At 41.2% G+C, this 21180-nt stretch overlaps 1 protein-coding gene across 2 annotated transcripts in view; it reads right to left on the bottom strand.

Moving 5' to 3' along the window:
- HECW1 (HECT, C2 and WW domain containing E3 ubiquitin protein ligase 1) overlaps positions 1 to 21180 on the bottom strand; it is a 323530-nt gene that overhangs the window by 51718 nt on the left and 250632 nt on the right. For both annotated transcript variants that reach the window (XM_032484276.1, XM_032484277.1), the window contains 5 exons: positions 16562 to 16696; positions 6930 to 7035; positions 5895 to 5991; positions 3010 to 3093; positions 2485 to 2594 (listed from right to left, as the gene is read on the bottom strand). In XM_032484276.1, the coding sequence (XP_032340167.1) occupies positions 2485 to 2594; positions 3010 to 3093; positions 5895 to 5991; positions 6930 to 7035; positions 16562 to 16696 (532 nt within the window). The remainder of the gene's footprint in view (positions 1 to 2484; positions 2595 to 3009; positions 3094 to 5894; positions 5992 to 6929; positions 7036 to 16561; positions 16697 to 21180) is intronic.

Genomic DNA, 21180 nt, shown 5'->3' with positions numbered 1-21180 from the left:
AATGTGACTTTCACCACTGCTGGTACTACCACTGTGCCTGTGGTCACGACTGGGCACTTTTCTAATAACTCATGCTTTACGAAGTTGGGATAAACATCTGATTCACTATCTCTGCCTCCAGGTACACTTCATAAAGGCCTAGAAAAATGGAAGCTGTAAAATTTCCTATCAAAATATTTGGACCACATAATCTAAGACCCCGTGGTCAAAGCTAGGAGAGAAAAGGATTAAGCACTTTGACAGAATGAATTGGGTAATTGGATGCATGGTGTTAATCGTCTTTATCAGGAAAGATGGTTCCTTTTATAAAACTTCTCCAAATCATTCTCATTTAGCAACTAAATCTTTATACTTTCTTATTTTTCTGTTTGCATTAGGATCTCTCCCCTGTGTAATGATGTTAAAATTATACTCTACTGCCAAAGGTTAGGACCAAAGCGTAGACATGCTGTCAGGTTGGGACAATCTCTGCAACAAAAGGGCAGCTCCTCAGGCAGACCCACAGGCCCCCACAGATGGAAGGCTCTGCTCCCCAGAAATAAGTCATCCTGTGCACTGGAAACAACCGACTGTCCCGATACTGACTCTGACCAAGCTCCCGGTCCTCTTTTCCCAGGCTGTGTTGTCTCATTTATCCTGTATGTCGGAGGCAGCACACATGGGACATTTCCTCAACAATGCCGGTGACACAAATGTACGGAGGAAGGCACAACAGGGAGACACGGACTTAAAAACAGACGTTGGCAACTAGCAAAACTACCGCTAAGAAACAGTTCTGAACAACATGACGGGGATGAACCGGACGAAAAGATGCTCTAGCTTTACAATCTTATGGTTACTGGGGAAAGGGGGGGTGGGAGGGGATACATTTGGAGTTTGAGATTTACAAATGTTAACCACTATATATAAAAATAGATTTAAAAAATTTCTTTTGTATAGCACAGGAAATTATGCTCAATATCTTGTAGTAACCTTTAATGGAAAAAACATAAATATGAATATATGTATGTATATGCATGACTGGGACAGTGTGCTGCACACCAGAGATTGACACAATGTAATTGACTGTACTTCAGTGAAAAAAGATAAAAGATGCTTGAGTTTTAGAGACCTGTGGCCGTACTGAGGGGCACTAGCTGAGTGAGACACCCCTTCTGAGGGGCGGACTGTATTGCTGGATCCTGTTTCTCATCTCAATTTCCCCACTGGCTTCAAAAGCCAAGCTTGGACTCTACCCCTAGGGGCGGTGAGACAGGAAGTGACTAGATTTTTCAAACTAACTTCCCTCATTCAGTTTTAAAGCTATAAAAATAAGTTTGGGTTTACCCCAAACACCCATGACAGGGGGATATAGAAAACCAAGCCAATGGGGACAAATGCTTCAATATCTGGATCCCATTCCAGGAGTATGGATTTGACTGAAGCTAATTTTCTTGATGAAGCCAGGACATAATGTCTTCTTTTTTCGCTAAAGAGTTCAACATGTATTTCCTCATTTCTGAGGGAAGAATTTTTGTACCATGAGTAAATTCATTCTAATACATAAAGGAAATTTTAGGGGAACAATTTCACATGATGTTAAAAAAAAAAAAAACTCTTTGGCCAGCACTGTGGGAGGGTTCCCTTCCCTCCAAGCCCTCTTCAGCATTTCTTGTCTGTGGACTTTTTAATGATGAAATAGATAAAAAGAAAGGTTCTACACAAGGTATAGCACAGGGATATATCTTGTAATAACCTATGATGAAAAAGAATATGAAAAGGAATATATATATATATAATATATATATATATTATATATTATATATATATATTATAAACTGACTATATTTCAATAAAAATAATTTAAAAAGAGAAAAAGAAAAAAAAGCTCTTGGGCATTTTCGTGGGGACCTAATGGTGGTTCCTAGTGAGCATATAACCTAGTAAACCCTTTACAACTTCACAAAATGTTACTAAAATTGGTATTTAATAACATTCTGAGTCATAAGGCACAATATTTCAGAAAGGGCACTTCCCTTTTAAGTGCTTGGAGAGTGTGTTTAAAATGCAACAGCAATTTAGAGCAGGGATCAACAGACTTTTTCTGTAAAGGGTCAGATAGTAAATATTTTTGGTTTTTTGAGCCATATGGTCCCTGTTGCTACTACTGAGCCCTGCTGTTGCAGCATGAAGGTTGCCACAGAAAATACAGAAATAAACAAGTGTGGCTGGGTTCTGATAAAATTGTATTTATAGACACCGAAACTTGAATTTCATGTAATTTTCACATGTCATGAAATATGGGTTTTGTAAAAAAAAAAAAATTCCAAATCATTTAAAAATGTAGAACACATTCCAGCTTGGGGGCATTACCAAAATATTGGTGGTAATGGGTCAACATCTAATTTAGATAGTGTGTGTATGATCTGAAAATGGAAAGACATTTTCATCTGCTGGAAACTCAGGTGGCCGCTTGCAGGAGAGAGCTCCAGAGCATCAGGTTACCTGGGGAGTTCTGAGGCGAGGAGCAGGGTGAACAGCGGGGAGAGAAGCTGTACCCAGGGTGGAAGGCAGCCTGCAGGGGGACATAGGACATAATCTCTTCTTCAAAGAGACTGCAAAGTAAAAAAAAAAAAAAAAAAAAAAAAAGTTAGTTCTATGTCCAGGAGAGAACGTTCATGAATTGGGGTAAAAGCAGTTACAATTCTCACAGGGCAACCAAAGCACTGAGATTCACTTAGACAGGCACAGCCCAGCATGCAAACTCTTCCTGTTATTTTAAACCCTGATTAATCGTACAACGAGGTCGCCATCAAGCACTGCACGTAGCTTTTGGTACCCTAGCTGTGAATGTAAAGGCGGTGATGGACAGCAGGGAGGGTGTGTGTGTGGGGGGCCCTACTGCCGTCGTGGCCACTGGAATCCTCTAGAACAAACAACAAGTGTTTCAGTCCGGGCCGTGGTGGAGAACTGCCCAGAGCAGCTTTCCCAGTTGCTTTTTCCAGAACTGTTTCAGGCTTAGCCCCTTACCTCAGCAAAATGACCAGATCTGCATCACAGGACAACTTTTCAAGCCCATGATTACCCTCGGTCCGAATATAGTGGATTTTCTCCCTAGAATAAAGTGGGGAAGAAAATAAGAATTACACACTGGCACACAACTGGGGAATGAATCCCTTTCTGATCCTTTTTTATTTTTCTCTTCCAAGAGGGCTGAACGGTGATGTTTTAATGTCCAGGGTATTTCAAGGCATTTTAAGTTCACATGGCCAGGCTCCCACGATGCTCTTCTAGAAATTGCCTTTCCTCGCACTGCCTTCTGTGGTGAAGTAATTAAACTTGGGCAGAGTTGACCATCAGTGGAAGTGACAATCACTCAAGCTAAAGACCTTCCATTCACTCTAAAACTAATCAGCATTTCTTCAAAACAGAGGACCAGGCTCTGAGGGGAAGGTGGTACAAAGACAAAGAAGATATAGATCCTGCTCTAAAAGGGCTTAAAGTATTCAAAGGAGACATCAGTGCATGATAGAACACAAGAGAGGATGGAAAAATACCTTAGAGGTACAAAAAAGAATGCTATTAAAGTGAGGCAAAAGAAAAACTAGAGTTTGCCTGGATTCATCGAGGCTTTGTGTTTGATTGGAGCTTTTAAGATGGGTTGAAAAGCCCTTAAGACAGAAGCCACTCCAGGAACGAAAAAGGTAGGAGACGATACAGGCTGTTTGATGGAGGTGGAAGACTCCAGAAGGAAAAAACTAGCACGGGATGGAGATACAGGTTACAGCCAGACTTTGGAGACCATGGAAATTGGGCTTAGAAATCTTGACTTTATTATACATACAGCATGGGAACCATGGGAAGTTTTAGTTTTTGTTCTCTGGCATTATTTTGTTTCTTGGAGAAATGAAAACGAAAGCCTTTGTTAATGCATTTTGAAATCCTGGAGAGAATACAGAAGTATCTCAAGATCGTTCATTTGGTTCTTCAGTTGCCATGAATTCCCCTCTTACGAGAAGGTTGACATCTTTCCTTAGCATGACCTCTAAAGGCAGAAAGGTTCTGTCAGGACCAGTCCCTTTTTGGAGAGGGAGCTCATAATTTCATAGGTAATGGAAGTGCCCCCCCAACAAAGAATTTCCCCTCAAAACTCCATGTAAGAAAGCTGATTTTATAAGTCAGCACATTTTTTCAGAAGCTCTCAGACGATACCCAGATTTCCACCCTTGTCCCCATCCCCAAACTCATAAGTCTTATCCTATTGCGTAAGAAGGAGAAATGCAAAATCTACCCCCTTTCATTTGTCCTTGAAAACCTCATGAGGTGGGCACAGGTCTCCCAGTCACAAATCTGGGCTCAATTGCTCAGCGGCCTGGCAGGGGCAGCCAGAGCAGAGATTAGAGGAAGGCAGGGCTGACTAGGGGCCCAGTGAGGGTGAAGGTCACTGCCCCCACTTCATCACAGTGAGGTTAGCATCACTTGCCCACCTCTGCCCTCCACCTGATGCCATGTAGTGTACTTCCTCAAGGACTAAATTCCAGAAAGACTCCTTAGCTGCTTTGAGGTCCCCTAGAAGAGTGTCTAAAAGCTACCATGGTGGCTGGTCCTGAGGACAGATACTCCATGCAAAGTGTTTTTGAAGGGTGTGGGTGACATGTGCTAGAAGAAGATAATTCTGTTCCCAGCAGGGTGATTGGTGGCATCTTCCAAGAGACCACTGCAAGGTCCAGGAGCAAGATGATGAGGACCAAACATAGGCCATGGCAGGGAGAAGAGAAAGTAGGGCTGCAGGAAGTGAGGAGGTGAATGTTTAGATGGGAAAATGAAGAAAGAGGCAGAAGTGGAGATGACGGGCAGTTGGGAGGATGGTGGTTCTAATTTACAAAGAGTAAAACCACTGGGGAAGGAGGTGTCAGTGAGGGGGCGGTGGAGGGAAAAAAGAGAGAGTGATCCACCCTGGCAGGATTAATAAAGATTTGAAGAGCAAAGAGTCTATCTTTAGGTGTTGGTGACTCACTGAGGGAGTCAAAGTAGAAGGTTGCAGTGGTCAGCCAGGTTCAAAAGACCACCAAATGGGAGGCGAGGCGTTAGAGACAGTCACTGCCTGCATTTCTGCCCACCTTTACCTAATCTTTTACACACACCCCCAGTTAAGCATCTCAATGGTGCTCACACTGTGACCCTGTTTCAGTGATGAGGGGGCTGCGGGTAGAGGATTAATTAACATATCCTTCCATCAATGGTCCCTGAGGGCTGGAGCAAGTATTCAAATTCCAAGGGGACACACTTAACCACTATGCATCTCCAGTTCCTGGAAAGCTGGGTAGTAAACTGAAAAAGAGACAGGCTTGAATATCTCTGTGACAAAGTGGGCTCTAAGTTCAGAGGATACTTTCTCTTTTTGTCTCTTTGGGTGGGCATCCTTTCCACATGAAGTGATTGAGAGTTTCAGATACACTCATTCAAAAATGACCATAATGGACAATAGGGTTTAAGTAGTTAGAACATATATGATGCTTTTTGCTTGCTTGCTTGTTTATTTTTGAACATAGTCATCTAATATCCCATTTACCATTAAATAATTATATTTTAAAAATAAAAATAACTTATATGGTACTTTATGTAAACAATTGTTTGATGAAACAATTATTTTGCTCCCTTTCTGTGCTTCCCTTCAAATCAGTGGAAGTGATTTTAGCATCTTACGAGTAACCTGATAACATGACTGTCTCTGCTTGCAACACTTCAGAGAGCATTGGAACCCGCTGGACCTTTCATTTTAAGTGTTTAGGTTATAATTTAAGTTCATGAATAAAATTCATCAGAAGCATCTGCCCTCTCTTCACAGAGGTTGTCCCACCTGGAAAACTAGCTGGAGAGACCTGGAGTTTAGGAGGTGGCGGACAAGCCCCTACCTGAGTGAGTGGTTTCTCGCCAAGCTTGGCTGACGTTCTTGCAGCATTTCAAAAATGTTTGGCTGGCGAAGAAATGCCACAATCTTGTCATTATATGCTGAAACAGACAAAAGTACAGGTTGTGGTTGAGTCTTCAGCCCAGGGGTAATTTCTCTAATGATTGGAAAACGATTGCTTGATACCAGGATTAATGGAGGAGTTTGAAGGGCAGGTCGCATACTGGTCAAAACAAAATGCAAGCTCTTGAGGGGTTTTTTCCTGTGACATAAGAGCACTATTATTTTTAAAAGATCAAACCCAATGTGAATCAGATCTATGTTAATTATCTTTTACATTCCAGGAACTTACCTGGATGTTAACTTATCCCCTTGCGAACAGATGAAGGAGAATAAAACAGGTCTTCCATGTGGGGAGTTTGGCTGGCTTCCTTCTGACTTTTTTGGTTATTTTGTCATAGTTATTATGGCAAAAGATTCTTTATGAGTTAAAAGAAGTCCTTTCCTGAGCACTGGTACCTACGGCATTGGCTATTGGTTGATTTCCCAAGAGTAATAATTAAAATATCCCAACCTGTTTAGACTCTCACTTCATTTCCTTTGATACAAGTGGCATGTGTTTTGGAAAGAGGTGGCTGAGGTTAGGAATGGAGATTGTGCCAGCTTCCCCCGCCCCCATATACATGCAGAGAGAGGTCTAAATTAAAAATTGCATCTAATAGCAACAGAACGCATCACCTCACTTGAACTGTGCCCTCCTGGGACCCAGCTAACACATCACTGAATGGAATAAAGGTGAATTGGAATGAGGGTCTGGAGGAGAGGAGAGAAGAGGGAGGGGAGGGAAGAGAGAAGGACAAAGCAAAGAGGAAGGGAAACGGGAATAGAAACAAGGGGGGATGGGAGACAACGGCAGGGGAGTGGACTATGCTATAAGAGAAGAAAAAGAAAATACTGAATCCTGAGTATTAAAGAAGTCATGATAAGAAAAACAAGGTTAAGTACTGGGTACCAGGGGTTCAAAAGGCACAATACATACCCAGTGGCAATGACTCATGTTGATGTTGGCTTCGAATAGCAGCTACGAGGCTGTGTCCTGGCCTGGCCAGCAAAGAGGCTCCTCTGTTTCTAGAGACTTCGGAGGCCTAATTTCAAAAAAGGATGGTTAGCATTAGAAATCTCATCTATTTCGGATGATCTTTCGATACTAATTTTTCAATACGAGGAGTAAAAGACCCTGGCATCTCCAAAGTTAAAGACGCAAGGAAGTTATAATCCTCAAAGTGATGGAAAAATTAGCAAATTAAAAAAAAAAATGACAATAGAATGGTTGATGTTATGGCTTTTAAAGAAAGTGGTCCTGCCAAATGTCATGAATGTTCATCAGATTAATACACGAACAGACTAAGAAACATTCCTTTTCATAAATACTCAAAGAGACATAAATAAACTCTTTGTGAAGACTGTCAGTAGGTAGATTTATGCCCTTCATCGCTAAGAGGCAGCACTAAGCCTTTCATTCATCACCGCACGCAGAACGGACCGGCTGTCTTAAACAGCATTTATCACACTCCAATGGCCGTTCTCTGTTTAATGCCGATTATTCCATTCACCATGCAGTATCTCGTGTCCTCACAAAATTCTGCAAGATAAGCATTATTAACCCCGTTTATAAGTGGGGAATCTGAGGATGAGAGAAAATTAAGTTTTTTTCAAAATTGTCAGCTGTAAGAGACAGAATCAGGGTATCAACAAATGCTTGACTGCAAAGAATTTTTTTTTTTTACTTCCCTTTACTAGTAGGCTGCATCCAATATCTTGGTTTGGGCTGGGCATCTTGACAAAACGTCGGCTTGCTGAGGTTAAAACTGATATTTGTGATGGTTAACCTTATTTTAGCTCAATTTTAAATTTTAATAAATTCCCTAGGTTCTAGAGCAAGACCATGAGCTTTCTCCCATGATTTACATACATTTTCGCTCCTTAAGGACCATTGAGGGGTGAGCTATTTAAACTGAGGCACCACAGGTTTTCCACATGGGGGCAGCTTCACCAGATACATGGGGTTTGGTGTAGATTATGACTCACTCTATGATATTTGGCAAAGTAGCCAAAGTAAGCTGTAAAGATATTTAAGAATTTTGCTTATGACTTTGTAAGGTACCCATAAAGAGCTCAAACATCCAGACAGAAAAAGGAAAGAAAATTCTCCCCCTGAAACCAGCATACAATTCACTCACACGGAATTCAGGAGGGGTGATGAGACCCTGTGGTGCAAATTCCAGGTCAGGTCAGGTCAATGTCAAAGTGATGACTGAGGACCAGAACATGTGTGATACTGCAGATGACAAGGCAGGGCAGATGGCTTAGGGGTTCATTATTAAAGAAACAGTAATTGCTGGCTTTACTGCAGGTCCTACTTTCATACTCCGCACAGGTAAGAAGAACATCCTTTGTAGGCAGAGATGTGCTGTCAGTTCTGTGTCTGTATTTGGCAGCCTTTGAACTGCTCTTCTGGAAGTAGTAGGGACGTAAATCCATCCCTTTTCTCTCCTGATCCTTCTCTTTGCCCATGGCTTACTTTTGGGACAAGGGAATAGATTTCGTGCCACTTTGGCTGGCTTGTCGTGTTGACGTCCTTAGCACTCAGCTCTGTTGAGCCAGTCACCAAGACTCAGAAGCTGGTACTTTCGTTACAGCCCTTTGCAGGGAAACGGTTGCAAAGTGATGAAAAGAAAGGTTTGCTGATCGCTGATATGCAATATTGAGCCTCACACTTCTCCTTTTTCTCTGTGAATTAATAAATATGTAAAGGCTTTTTGGGACTGAAATGCTCTGTCTCTTTTCTTTGGAAAGAATTACATCAGTCTGCCTTAATGCGTGTTTAAAATATTTTTGATGCTCTAAAGACCCTCAAACTCAAAGCCCAGTTCATTGAAGATGATCTAAGTGATGAATTAACAGAGAGAGAGACTGGGGAAGCAGATAGATCTGACAGTGAACTTCGAGGAGGCTTGGCTGTGCACTGAACTCGGGTGATACCTGCTGTCACACCCAGAGTGAAACTGTCTAATTGTCAGTAGGTTGCCTGGAGATGGATAAGGCTTTGAAACAGGAAGGAGCTGACTTCTATTCCTGGTAGACACAGGGAATTCATGTGCTGCGGATACACTTTTGGGGAAAAATGGTGTCTACTTCTGAAGTCACCTGCTCACTGGCAAAACTAAGCCAGACAGAAAAACTTCAGAAACCAGAGGAAGGTCAGCTGTTCTGAAGGCAGATGACTGGCTGAGGGGTATGCTTGAGGCTGGCGATGAGTGAGATGGAGAAAACAACACAGGGAAGAGGTGGGGCTGTTGGGGTCCTTGACACAGAAGCATCTGTCAAGGATAAAGGAGGTGGTTGCAAAGTGGTACTGGACGGCTTACAGACCAGAGTCAGAGGATGGGAGGGCCTCCATAGAAACATCCTTCTCCAACTGAGGGCTAGGAATTTACAGGGAGGGAGACAATTTCAGGTAGGGTGAAAAAAGACTGAGATTCTAAGATTGGATAGAACTTAGTATGCTCGAGGATCCTTGCAGCCCTGAATGGGTACCAAATGGTCCATCCTGAGGGATGTCTGTTATAACTGAGTGACTGATTTAGCTCTCACTGCAAACATGATGCTAAAAATCGCTTCCCTAACTACTGAATACGCCTAGAAGAATGGATTTTCCATTTAACACCAAAATTAATATGACTCATTGAATTTCCCAGAATTTCACACTTTTAGTCTTAACTGAGTTTCTCATGCAGGAGGGGTTGTGTGTGTGTCAGAGAGACAGAGAGAGGAGAGCCCCCTAGTGGCCTGCCTCTCCCCGGACATGCTCTGACTGTTCTGACTGGGTAAAACGCAGTTTGCAGGAAGAGCTGCTTTTAAGATTTCTTTTCCTTTTGATGTTGCGATAGCTTTAATCATAATTGCAAATGTGAAAACTAGCAACATTTAGCGGTCCAGACAAAACAAAATAGATATGCTCACAACATAGTTTTCAACAAAGCGTAAACAAGCGTCTCTTCTGTGTTCCAGTTTGGAAACGTAAATTGGTGTTTTTTTTTTTTTTTTTTTAAAGCTGTGATTGAAAATCGTAGGCTTTAGACTGAATTTGGGTCCACTAATGCTCCCTTGAAAACGCTAGAGACCTGATGATAAAAAAATAGCAGATCGAAAAGCCCAAGGGATGAATTCATCACTAGATTCCTTTCGTATTCTAAAAATGGATTATTAATAAAGCTTGTAGAGCTATAAGAATAAAAGAGAGAGAGAGACCTATGTTTGAGTCATTCAACGTATTTATAACAGTGAAAAGTGGGCAAATAAACATAATGGACAAAGAAAGGCTTGAGTTAAATTACGGTAGATCCATGTGATAAAGTATGGAAATATTTTAATGGCGTGGAAACCATCTACAAAGTATTGTAATGGTAAATAAAAGAAGATACAGAACCACAGACATGTTCCATGTTTTTCCTTCAATGTACCAGAAATTGTCTCTAGATGGGGGGGGGGAGTGGACTGTATGCACCTTTTAACTTCTTTTCCATCTGTGCCTGTACTTTCTACACAGACTACATACTGCTCATAATTCAAAAGTTTATTTTCATAGGCGTCTGAATTTTACCAACTTCCAACCAAACCTGTAATCCAGGAAAGGTTAAGTGGAATCAAGAGGAAAATTGCCAATTTTGAGAAGCAGTGCAGAAGTCACCCTCCCCCAAGGCAAGCTTCCTGAATGAAGATTTCTGTCGTCGGAGCCAATGTGATGACTTTTGGCTTACGAGCAGGTCACTGCAAAGAGTGACTCAGAGTGACTTCTGCTTTGAGAGTGAAAAGTCAGTTTCTCTTTCCTTTCCCTTTCTCAGACCCTTCCCCTTTCCTGGGGCAACTATTGTTGAGCTTTTCTGTATGGGCCCTTCCAGAAATTTCCTATGACTGATGATTTCCTAACTGGACCAAGATAAGATGGTGAAAGAAATGAACATTATGTGCTCTGTTACCCTTTCCTATTCATGTTAATTTATATTGCAAATTGCAGTATAAATAAGACAGATTTGACCTACAGTGATTTCCTTACTGATGGAGAGATGGATCCAGTATTTATAGCCCCGTGTGTTCCTTCCATTCATTTATGTCCAATTCCATTTGGCTACTATGGAAGAGAAAAAGCTGATTTTGTTGACACTTAAATGTGTGGAGGACAGATGCGCCACTGTATTAAAATGCATGTTAAAGCATCAAACAGTCATCTTTTTATGCATAAAATCCCATATTACTGATAACTGCTTTCAGGAAATGGCCTGAAAATTTTTCAGGGGAGGTAAAGGCTAACCCAAAAGATGCTGAGCAGTGTCTCTCTTAAAAACCTATCATTGGGGTTTTGAGGGAAATGTTTACCATTTAGAATCTTGGCTATAGAAAGTGATTTTAATTCTGTCCTTACATGCAGTTGATCAAACATCAACTGCTAAGCGACACTCAAAAAATGGCTCATGAAGGTGAACAGAAAATATCGATTCCTAAAACGGAGGTCTAAGACAGACGTACAGTGAGCTCCCCATTACCCATGGTAGGTGACAGAGAAAAATCATGGATCCTTGATTATTCCTGAGTCTCATATTTCTGCTGCTTAGCTGTCCTTTCTAACTGGCCATCCTGCTGTTCCCACACTCATCATCAGCTCAGCTCCAGGCACACCGGCCAGCCTCCCCAGCCGGCTCTCCTGCTCATCTTCTCCATGTGCTGCTGGTGGGACTGCGACTCAAGCACCACAGACGCTGAGAATCGTAGACCTGGAATGGATTTAGTGGCCATCCAGTAAATCCATTGGCAGATGGGGAAACTGAGGCCCCAGAAAGGGCAGGAAAGGGCAACGACACACAGAACCTCTGTGGAGAAGCCGGAGCTCGGACTCCCACCTGCTGACTCAAGTCCCAGGTACCCCTTCCTCCACACTCCTCCATTTCCCTGAGGGTTTTCTCTTTGTCACCCCAACGTAAGGCCTTGTCACCTCATACCTGGCCTGTGGCAGTGGCCTCTCATGGCCTTTCTCTCTCAAATCCCTCTGTGCCACAAGCCTTCCTCTTCTTGGCCATCATCGTCTCCTTTTAAAACTACTAGTCGGGGGGAAGGTAATAGCTCAGTGGTAGAGCATATGCTTAGCACGCACGAGGTCCTGGGTTCAATCCCCAGTCCCTCTATTAAGAAAAAGTTACAATAAAAAGATAAAAAGTATTGAAGAGAAAGTGACAAATGTTGAAGTAAGGCACAGAACATCTAACACCCATATACTAATACGTGGGTATCATAAGTCCCTGGGAAGAAACATCAAAGTAAAGAACAAATATTAAAACTGGGAAAACTGGACAGCTACCTGTAAAAGTCTGAAATTAGGACATTTCCTAACACCATTTACAAAAATAAACTCAAAGTGGATTAAAGACCTAAATGTAAGACCAGATACTATAAAACTCCTAGAGGAAAACATAGGCAGAACACTTGTGGACATACATTACAGCAATGCATTTTTTGAACAAGCTTTTGGAGTACTGGAATTAAAAGCAAAAATAAATGGGATCTAATTAAACTTAAAAGCTTTTGCACAGCTAAGGATACCATCAACAAAATGTAAAGACAACTTACAGAATGGAAGAAAATATTTGCAAATGATGTGACTGACATGGGACTAATTTCCAAAATATACAAACAGCTCAGACACCTTAATATCAAAGAAACAAGCAACCCAAGCCAAAAATGGGCAGAAGACCTAAACAAGCATTTCTCCAGCGAAGACATACAAATGGCCAATAGGCACATGAAAAAATGCTCAGCATCACTAATTGTCAGAGAAATGCGGATCAAAACTACAATGAGATATCACTTCACAACAGCCAGAATGGCCATCATTGAAAAGTCTATAAATGATAGATGCTGGAGAGGGTGTGGAGAAAAGGGAACCCTCCTACACTGTTGGTGGGAGTGTAGATTGGTGCAGCCACTATGAAGGACAGTATGGAGGTTCCTTAAAAATCTGAAAATAGACCTACCACGTGATCCAGCAATCCCACTCCTGGGCATATATCCAGAGAAAAATTAAATTCAAAAGGACACATGCACCTCACTGTTCACAGCAGCACTGTTTACGATACACAAGACATGGAAACAACCCAAATGTCCATCGACAGATGCCTGGATAAAGAAGATGTGATATATTTATACAATGGAATACTACTCAGCCATAAAAAAGAATAAAATAATGCCATTTGCAGCAATATGGATAAACCTGAAGACTGTCATTCAAAGTGAAGTGGGCTGGAAAGAGAAAGAAAAATGCCATATGACATCATTTATATGAAGAATCTAAAAATAATAATAATAATAAGGACACAAATGAACTAATTATTATTTTGATGTCTTGAATACGTGTAAGCATATTTGACTGTCCTTTATGACTGGATTACCGCATTCTGTTGTTTCTTATTTTGTAGTTGGCTTTATTCCTTTGATAACTATGTAAGTTTAAAAAGCTAAAGATCTAATCTGTTCTTAAAAAAAATGATCAGTACATACATGTAAACTTAAAAAAAGTGTAGTATACTGTATACATGTATTCACATACAATATAACGTGTACGTGCAGTCAAACTGTAATAATCCTACATAATAAAACTGGAAAAAAAAGATACACACACACACACAAAGAACAGACATTAAAACTTCATTAAATTAAATTAAAATTAATTAAATTAAATTAAATTAAATTAAAAAAATACTCGTTGACCCCTGGACTAGGAGCTGGGAAATCTGGACTGTGGTCCTGAACTCTCTGTGAGACTGAGTTCTTGATATTTCAGTTTACTTGGGTATAAAATATGATTCTTAACTGAAGTAGAATTACCACCGAAGAGTATTTGGAAATGCTTAGGGGGGTATTTTGTGTTGTTTGTTTGTTTTCATAGTAACTGGCAAGGTGGGGGCACTCCTGAAATTTAATGGACAGGACCAGACCTTACAATGACCTGAGATGATTCCACGCATCAGACAACTGGCCTCCCAAATGGCCAAGAGTCTTGCCCTCTTGAGAAACAATGGATGGACTGAGCTGTAAACCCCTTTTTAAAACACAAATCATCACTATTACTTGTCTTCAATTCATTCAATGGACCCATAAAAAAGTCCCAACTCTCTTCCATGTGGCATGCACAGCTTTCCAAAAACCAAGACAGAAGCCAAGTGGAAACTTCCTATCCTGGTCACACCAAACTAGTCACTGTCTCTCCACCTCCTCATGCCCAGCTGGGCGCCTGTGCTTATGCTGAGCCCTGTGTGGGGCTGCTCTTCCTCTGCCTTTGTACTCAGTGAGGGTTTACAGATCTTTCCAGGTCTAGGTCAAGTAACTCACTTAAAAAGGACCTTTCCCTGGCCTCCTCTGAACTTCTCTCTTGACACTCAGTCATATTCTAATTTCTCTTCTGACTTATCTCTGTGTGTATTTATGGCCTGGCTTCAAAAACAGAACGCAAAGTTCTCCAGGAGCAGGGAGCCTACCTCATACGTCTTGGCATTTCACGGGGCTCAAGGCAGGTCATGCACTTCATCGATGTTTGTTGAACAATATCACATCACAGCAAACACAATTAATATTCTCCCCCCCCCCCGCCTGTCTCCTATTTTATACCCAGGTCCTCCTGGCTCCTCTGCCCCTGGGCTGTGCGTCCTCACAGTAGGAGGAGCCAGGCATTTGTTTTCATAGAGGCTGGATCTTTGTTTTCTCTGGTGTGCTGCCCCTGGGTCAGATATCCTCAGCTCCCCAGCCTCTCTCTCTGCTGTTTTTCTTGGTTTTCCCTCGTGTCAGTGCAAAGCTACCAGCAGAGAGAGGCGGGGCAGAGGGATGAGGGGTTTAAAACCCTGATGGACAGTCGGTTGGAGAGTGAATGAATTAGGAAGCATACAGAGAGCTGAGTGCCCTTTTAGCATCATGTGTAGTCTGTCTTGGCATTAATATTGATATTTTATCATGATAATGTGACTTTGGGCTAGTCCATCGTATCAAACAAATGTTTTAGGAAAGGTAATGCAAGGGGTTCTCACCTTCTTAATCTTGTTCTCTCAACAGAGAGGTTTTTAATACTGATATTTTCAGGTTCATTTCTTGTAAGTGTAATAGATCTGTATGTTTAGGGGGTTTCATTGCATAATTGACATTTTTTGACTGATGGGGAATCTGTCTGCAGTACAGAGCTTCTTTTATCAGATGTAGTTACTCTATATTAGTACTGAAGTTACCTTATTATATTAAAGAACTCGGACATTTTAAAATTAGATTAAAATGGCATATTTCAAGCTGATGCGGAATTTGGATTTTATCCATGATCATGTCAAGACAATACATCTTGTACGTTCTGATGGTGCTATAAAAGCGAAGGGGACTATGTGTGTTGAGATGAGAATTTGGGGCGCTGCTTTTGCAGTCTGTGAACGTGTCTGCTGCTGAGTGTCTGGTGTCTGGATAGTCCTGACACCACACAACCCTTGGGGGTATATAATACTCCCTCTCTGCATGGTCACATACACATTTATGTATACGCAGAGGGACTTAACATGCTCTCAGCAGTATCAATACACCGACAACAAACTCTTCCTTTGAGACTCTTGTTTGCTCTCTGGAAACTGACAGAGGTGTCTGACAGGTGGATGGTCATTTTCTGTTTCTCCTGGGATGTCCACTGCTGCCCTCACCGGAATGACTCTCTGTGGGGCCACGTATAGATATATATATATTTCTCTTCTTCCTATACCACTTTTTTCATCTATTTACCTCTTTGTAATCTAACTACAAAGATGCTTTATGAGAAATTACTTTATAGGGAATTTTTCTCAGAGCCTGTATCTCCTGAGATCTGGGTGGTGTCTGTGAAAAGGAGGTACGGATAGATGCTTGGACAGACAAAAAAGGGTTTGCTTGTCATATTGTCAGGAACTAATCAGCAATGGAAAAGAGCTTTGATTTGAGAAAGAACGGGAAAGGGTACGAGATATAGAAACAGTCATTCAGAAAGACAAGGAACATGACGTTTAAGAAAAGTGGGAGCCTTTCACGTGGAATGAAAGACAATATAAACCAGGAAGGTGGGAGGGTGGGAACAGAGTATCCACGTGGCCCAGGGAGCTCCCCCAGTTTTTAGTCTGTGTTTATACTACTGAAGTCTTCTCTGGGGTCTGGGGAGGGGCAGAAATTTAAAGGCAGTCACACATGGCACCATAGTTCCGTGGTCTTGTAAGAAGGCACACGTGATCAGTAGCCCTGGGGAAGCACAGCCCCCACCGTGAGTGCAGGGATGTCCCGACACTGCATTCCAGTTCCTTTCAACTGGACCGATTTCCTGTAGCATGATTGTGGAGGACAAAAGTGAAGGCAGAAGGAAGGCCATCTGAAGATGGGTCTAGGGCGTGAAGTGGGTGCCCCAAGCCATCATCCATTATTCTATAGGGATCTGGACCCGGCTCAGCCCCTTGGGGAACGGGCACCCCCAGATCCCATCCACTGAGGGGTAGCTCTGGCCCCACCAGGAGAGGCAGGGCCGGTGGTCCTGTGGACGGTGGGGCAGGGGAGGGCGTGGCAGGGGGCTGTTACCTCTCCAGCGCTGTAACTTCGGAGTCTTTGGAGGTGCTGTCGGTGAGTCAGATGGTTGGGAAGACGACCGTTCTGGAGAGGGATTCGGGGGTCAATGAAAGTGGTGGCCCGGCTGTTGTGGTCCACGAAGAAAGACTGCAGACAGACCAGTAAAGAAAGCACACTGCATGAGAATGAGCCACAGGGAAGCCCGGGCTGCAGGGGGGTGATGCTCCGGGGCTGGGTCGTCATGTATGGGCCTGTCCCTCCTGTACATCTGCTCAAAGCCAGACGGGAGACGGAGCTGGTGCTGCAGCTTATCCAGTTGGTCAACGAAGCAACGCCAGTCGCTGATGACCCCTTTATGCTGTGCGGCTACGGAGCAGTGACCACAACACTTAACGTGGAAAACAAGAGGCATAGAGCCTTTGATGGATAAAAAGCAATTCTAGAAATTAATTTGTAGAACATTTAAAATTATAGAATTTTTAAAATTTATAGAATTAGCAGTCTCACTGGGAAAAAAACTTTCAAAGGACAAAAAAATAGAAAGAAGATAAATAACCCAAATCATCCCAGATATTACAATGGAAAAGCAATCACCAAAGTATTTTTGTGGTTTTTTTCTCTTCCTATGCAAATATACATATATACATATACTCCCCACATCAGCACCTATAATTTTGTTATAAGATTTTTCACCTATTATTTTATAAGCATTTTTCTCAGTTATTAAATATTTCTTTTACCACAGAATTTTAATGAGTGTGTAGTATTCAGTTTGACAAATGCATAGCAATTAATTTCAGTACCCTCTAGCATTGGACATTTGACTTTTTTACTATTTTACAGTAATGTTTCAGTTACCCCTCTTGTACATAAGTCTCTGTGGCATGCCTGATTAGTGTAGATCTTCCAATTTATGACAAGGTCATTCTTTAAATCTGAAATGATCTCTCACAAAAGAGAAACTTAATCCTTTTTTGTTTCTTTTACAAAATCTTTTGTATTAGAAAACAATCTTACAAATACTCTCTTTTGAACAAAATGTAATGTTTGGTAAAGATATCTTTGCCTTCAGTGACCTCAGCCAGTGCTGACTCAGAAAGGGTTGTTATTTCCAACAGTGTGGATGGGACTGAAATGATGCCCCCCGCCGCAACAGTGTGTCAGTTGCTCAAAAAGTGATGCCAGTGAAAAGCAAAAACTTGAGTAAAGAATCTGATTAAGAATGAAATGTGCGTGGAAAAACCCCAACACTCATCACGAGATTTTGAACAGATGAGTACAAGCTGAATGAATATCCAGTAAACGTGGACTTCTAAAAAAAAATTATAATTTAGTGGCATTAAGTATGTTCTATTGTGTGGCCATTACCATGATTCGTGTCCTCAACTTTCTCATGTTCCCAAACTGAAATTATGCTCCCATGAAATAATACTTCCTCATTCTTCCCTCCCCTCTAGATCCTGGTAACCTCTACTCTGTTTTCTGTTTCTATGAATTTGACTATTTTAGATAGCTCATATGGGATATATTTGTCCATTTTTCTCACTCAGCATAATGCTTTCAAGGTTAATCTAGGCTTTGTGCGTCAGATGGTCATTCCTTTTTGAAGGGTGAATAACGTTCCATTGTTTGCATATAACAATGCAATTCTTTTAAACAAAAGAATTAATATATGTTCCATTAACAGAAAAGTATTCAAATCCTGACTTACTTTGTCTACTTAATCTGTTGAACTGATGGTTATAATACACATTTTTCTACCATATTGTATTTCTTTCATTTCCTTTGTATTTCTCTTTTCTTTTTCTTTATATAATATGTATAAGTTCCTTGGCTCATACGGAATACATGATTACTGTATCTTTAATTGTGACATCAATTAATATCAAATCTTTCTCTGACCCCTTTATAATGATTCAGATTTCTACTCTCCTTTGTATGATATTAATACACCACCACTGATTTTTCTGTTATTGTTCTCGCATTATATTAACAGCGATTCTTTTCCTATTAAACTTTTGGAATCATTTCTTAGGTATGTTTTTTTATAAGCTGAATTTGTTTGCCATCAGATCTGATAGTTATCTACTTTCGGTATGTAAGTTTATCCCATTTCCACCTGCTGCCACAACTATTATGTTTGGCTTTACTTTTGCTATTTTATTTTTATTATTTTAATTTTCTTTGCTTTCTTATGGATTTTTGGGGGTGTGTTTTGCTATGTAAACTGTATTTTGTTTGATTTTATCTTTTGTAGGAATTCCAAAGAAAGAACTCTGGCTTGAAATGGTACAAACGGTTGCCAACTATGTATTTAGCCTTTGTTTTTCAAATTATCCGCTTTGACTCCCCTTACACTTGACTGGGAGCCTGGCACAACTTTTCTTGCGCTGCTCACCCACCCTCTTCCTGCTTCTTCATCCTTTAAATCCTAGTCTGGGGATACTGGTTCAGATCCTGATACTTCTTATACAAATGTATTCCATTTTTGTTATCCATATTTTATTGAGCCTTTTCCAATGAATTTTAGAACATTTTAATTTGAAAGCAATCATTTGCATTTATATTTATGTGTTTAGTTGATTTAAGTACCCACTACCATCGTTTCTCTATGATATGATTTTCCCATTATTAATTTTCTGTTCTGCTTCATTTGTGAGCCATCTGGAGAATGGTTTTTGGTGTTTTCTTAGGGCAGGCACAAGAGTAGCGTGAGCTCTGAAACCTTAAACACGGAGTTTCTTCCTGAGTGTCTTCACACTTGAATGATAACAAATTTTTCTGGAAATAGGATGACTGGACTACAATCTTTCTCATCAATAACCTGCAGTCGGTGCTCTGCGGGCTTCTACAGTTTGGTTTTATGGATGGGAAATTTGAAGTTTGCCTGATTTTAATGCTTTTGTAAGTAACTTTCACACGATCGTGGCTGTATACCGATACTATGTAAAAAAAAATCACTATTTAAAGATATTGCAGAGTATGTGTAGATACAGAATTTATTTTAATTAGTTTCGCTGTATAGCTCAGTGAGTCCAATCAATCTGCCCACCTGAACAATTTGTTTTCAATGTTTCAATGTTTTATTTTCAATATTTAACTAATAATTTATATTTATATTTAATGTTTACTTATTGCACTGTACCTATTATTCTGGTTTCTTCTTCACGAACATTTATAAGTCATTCATTCAACAGAGATTTACTAGGGGCCAACTACATGCCAGGCACTATTCAAAGCCCTTAGAGTTTCGTCAATGAGCAAAACAAAGTTCCCTGCTCTCAAGGAGCTTAAAATTCTGCCAGGAACAACAGACAAAGAGGTAAATCTAACAAATACGTAAATTACATAGCAGAGCACGTGGGTTATGGGTCTTTGGGGAGCTTGTGATATTAAGTTGGTTGATATTAAATTGGTTCTCTCTGAGAATATAAGGGTTTTTTTTCTTTTTTCAGTTTTTACATTTTTTTTCCCACTTTATCCTTCACTGTTTGCGATCCAGCACCTCCCTGGGCTTTGGGGGCTGTTCCCATGGTCATATTTTATACTAGCGATTTGATTTCACACAGTGTCTGTTCTCTCTGTTTATCTCTCTGTTGTTACCTTTGGTTGTTCCTTGCCATCTTAGAACACTTATTTTTAGCCCGTGTTCTTTTCTTGTTTTTAATTGTAGGAAGAACACCTAACATGAGATTTACTTTCTAACGCATTTTCAAGTGCGTAGGACATCACAGTTAACTACATGTGCAATACTGCACATCAGATCTCTGACTCACTCGTCTTGTGTGGCTGAAACTCTATACCCATTGAACAGAAACTTCCCACTTCCCCCTCTCCCCAGCCCCTGGCCACCCCGAGTCTCCTCTGCTTCTACGAGCTTGACTATTTCAGATATCCCATGTAAATGACTAGCTAATTTCACTTAACACAACGTCTTCCAGGTTCATCCCCGGGGTAGCCTGTGTCAGAATTCCCTTGTTTTTTAAGGCTAAATAATATTCCATTGTATGCATACACCCCATTTCCTTTATCCAGTCATCCATCAACAGACATTTAGCTTGTTTCCAACCTAACCCAACCTAATCTCTTGGCCATGTGAATAACGGCAAACAACACGGGAGTGCAGATGTTTCTCCGAGATTGTGACTTCAGGTCTTTTGGATCAATACCCAGCCTGGGATTGCTGGATCCTTGGCTACTTCTGTTTTCTTATGTCTGCTTCCTCTTGACTTGTTTTCTGTTTGTAGCTGCTGCTGCTTGCTCAACTGAAGTCATATGCTCCCAAGCCACTTTGCAGATGACGGGCAGGTGTCTTTAAAAAATTCATTTCTCTTTTCTGCAGGAAATTCTAGGAGATACGGTTTTTCTCAGATAAAGATTCTGTTTCCTTCAGGTAGAAGTAGAGGTCACTTCTCATTCTGTGTTTTCATTCTGCAGTAGGGGCTGCCTCTGTCTTGTGCCCGCCACCCACAGCCCCGCCACCTCTCTGGGTGGTAAGTCTCCTCGCCTCTGCCCTGGAGCCCACTGGGGCTCACACGCAATCTCTCCTGAAGTTGAGCAGGGGCTGTGTCCCCCTTCCTCGGATTTTCAAGATGACAGATGAGTCAGATGTCATTTTGTCCTCCTTGTTG

This window comes from Camelus ferus, chromosome 7 (genome assembly GCF_009834535.1).
Source record: "Camelus ferus isolate YT-003-E chromosome 7, BCGSAC_Cfer_1.0, whole genome shotgun sequence".
In the NCBI taxonomy this organism is placed as follows: domain Eukaryota; kingdom Metazoa; phylum Chordata; class Mammalia; order Artiodactyla; family Camelidae; genus Camelus; species Camelus ferus.
Note: the sequence above shows the minus strand (reverse complement) of the source record. Positions and strands in the feature narration are given on the sequence as shown.